Source organism: Olea europaea, unplaced genomic scaffold (assembly GCF_002742605.1).
Source record: "Olea europaea var. sylvestris unplaced genomic scaffold, O_europaea_v1 scaffold3760, whole genome shotgun sequence".
In the NCBI taxonomy this organism is placed as follows: Eukaryota; Viridiplantae; Streptophyta; class Magnoliopsida; order Lamiales; family Oleaceae; genus Olea; species Olea europaea.
Window position 1 is genome coordinate 31,911 of NW_019256968.1, and position 944 is coordinate 32,854.

At 39.7% G+C, this 944-nt stretch overlaps 1 protein-coding gene across 1 annotated transcript in view; it reads right to left on the bottom strand.

Moving 5' to 3' along the window:
* Window positions 1-818, bottom strand: part of LOC111386892 (putative germin-like protein 2-1) — a 7,136-nt gene extending 6,318 nt beyond the window's left edge. Inside the window, exons 1-2 of the mRNA XM_023011391.1 lie at window positions 601-818; window positions 6-514 (exon numbers count right to left, since the gene is read on the bottom strand). Of these exons, the coding sequence (XP_022867159.1) occupies window positions 6-514; window positions 601-727 (636 nt within the window). The 5' untranslated portion in view covers window positions 728-818. The remainder of the gene's footprint in view (window positions 1-5; window positions 515-600) is intronic.
* Between the last annotated feature and the right edge of the window lie 126 nt (window positions 819-944).

The window sequence follows — 944 nt, forward strand, 5'->3', positions numbered from 1 at the left end:
TCAACCTGGAATGCCTTTGTAAGAACATCACGAGAAATGGGAGGATCTGATCCAAAAACAGCATTTGCAATGGTTATGACTCCAGGATTTTGACTGCTTAGACCCGCGAATGCAACCGCCTTCTTCTTCCCAACATTAAACTGGAAATGAATGAGGCCTTCGGGGAAGACAAAAACATCTCCTGGATGTAGTATTTTGGTAAATAGCTTGTTCTTCATGTTTGGATCTGCAGGATTGGAAGTCACGAACCCGACATAAAGAGTGCCTTCGACTACGACAAGGACCTCAGTTGCACGAGGGTGCGTGTGGGGCGGGTTAAGGCCTTGCGGTGCATAGTCTATGCGGACTAAAGAAATGCCAAGGGTATTAAGTCCTGCTAGTTGATTGACAGTCACCTGAGTCACTCTTGATCCAACTGAATTTGACGTATTTCCAGGCTTGTTGAGACCCGAGAAGTAGAAATCGTCGGTTGTGACCATCTGTGGGTCCTTGCAAATCTTTCCATTTACGAAAACTGCATAAAACGAAGTCATATATAATATGAGTTATATGAATATTGTAAAATATTAGCAATTAAAGAAGCTTGAAATAGATATTTACCGGCAGCATTGGAATCATTGACTGCAACACAGAAATCCTGAAGAGCGCTTGGATCAGAGGCATATACTAATGAAGAAGCCAAACCCACAAGGGCAACGGCCAAACGGAGGCAAATGGAATACTTCATCGCTTAATTTGGATAAAGAAATATTCAAATAAGTGAAATCTTGATGAAATTAAAGACTGATTTTGTCTGCTGGATTATTGCTTTGATAGATACTGCAGATTTTGATGGGGAAAAGAAGCCTATATATAGTTTCTTATCTTTGATTTTGTCATCAAGTTAATCATGTTAAAGCAAGTAGTTAAGCAATTTTATATTCAAGAGTGAACCATTCTTAATT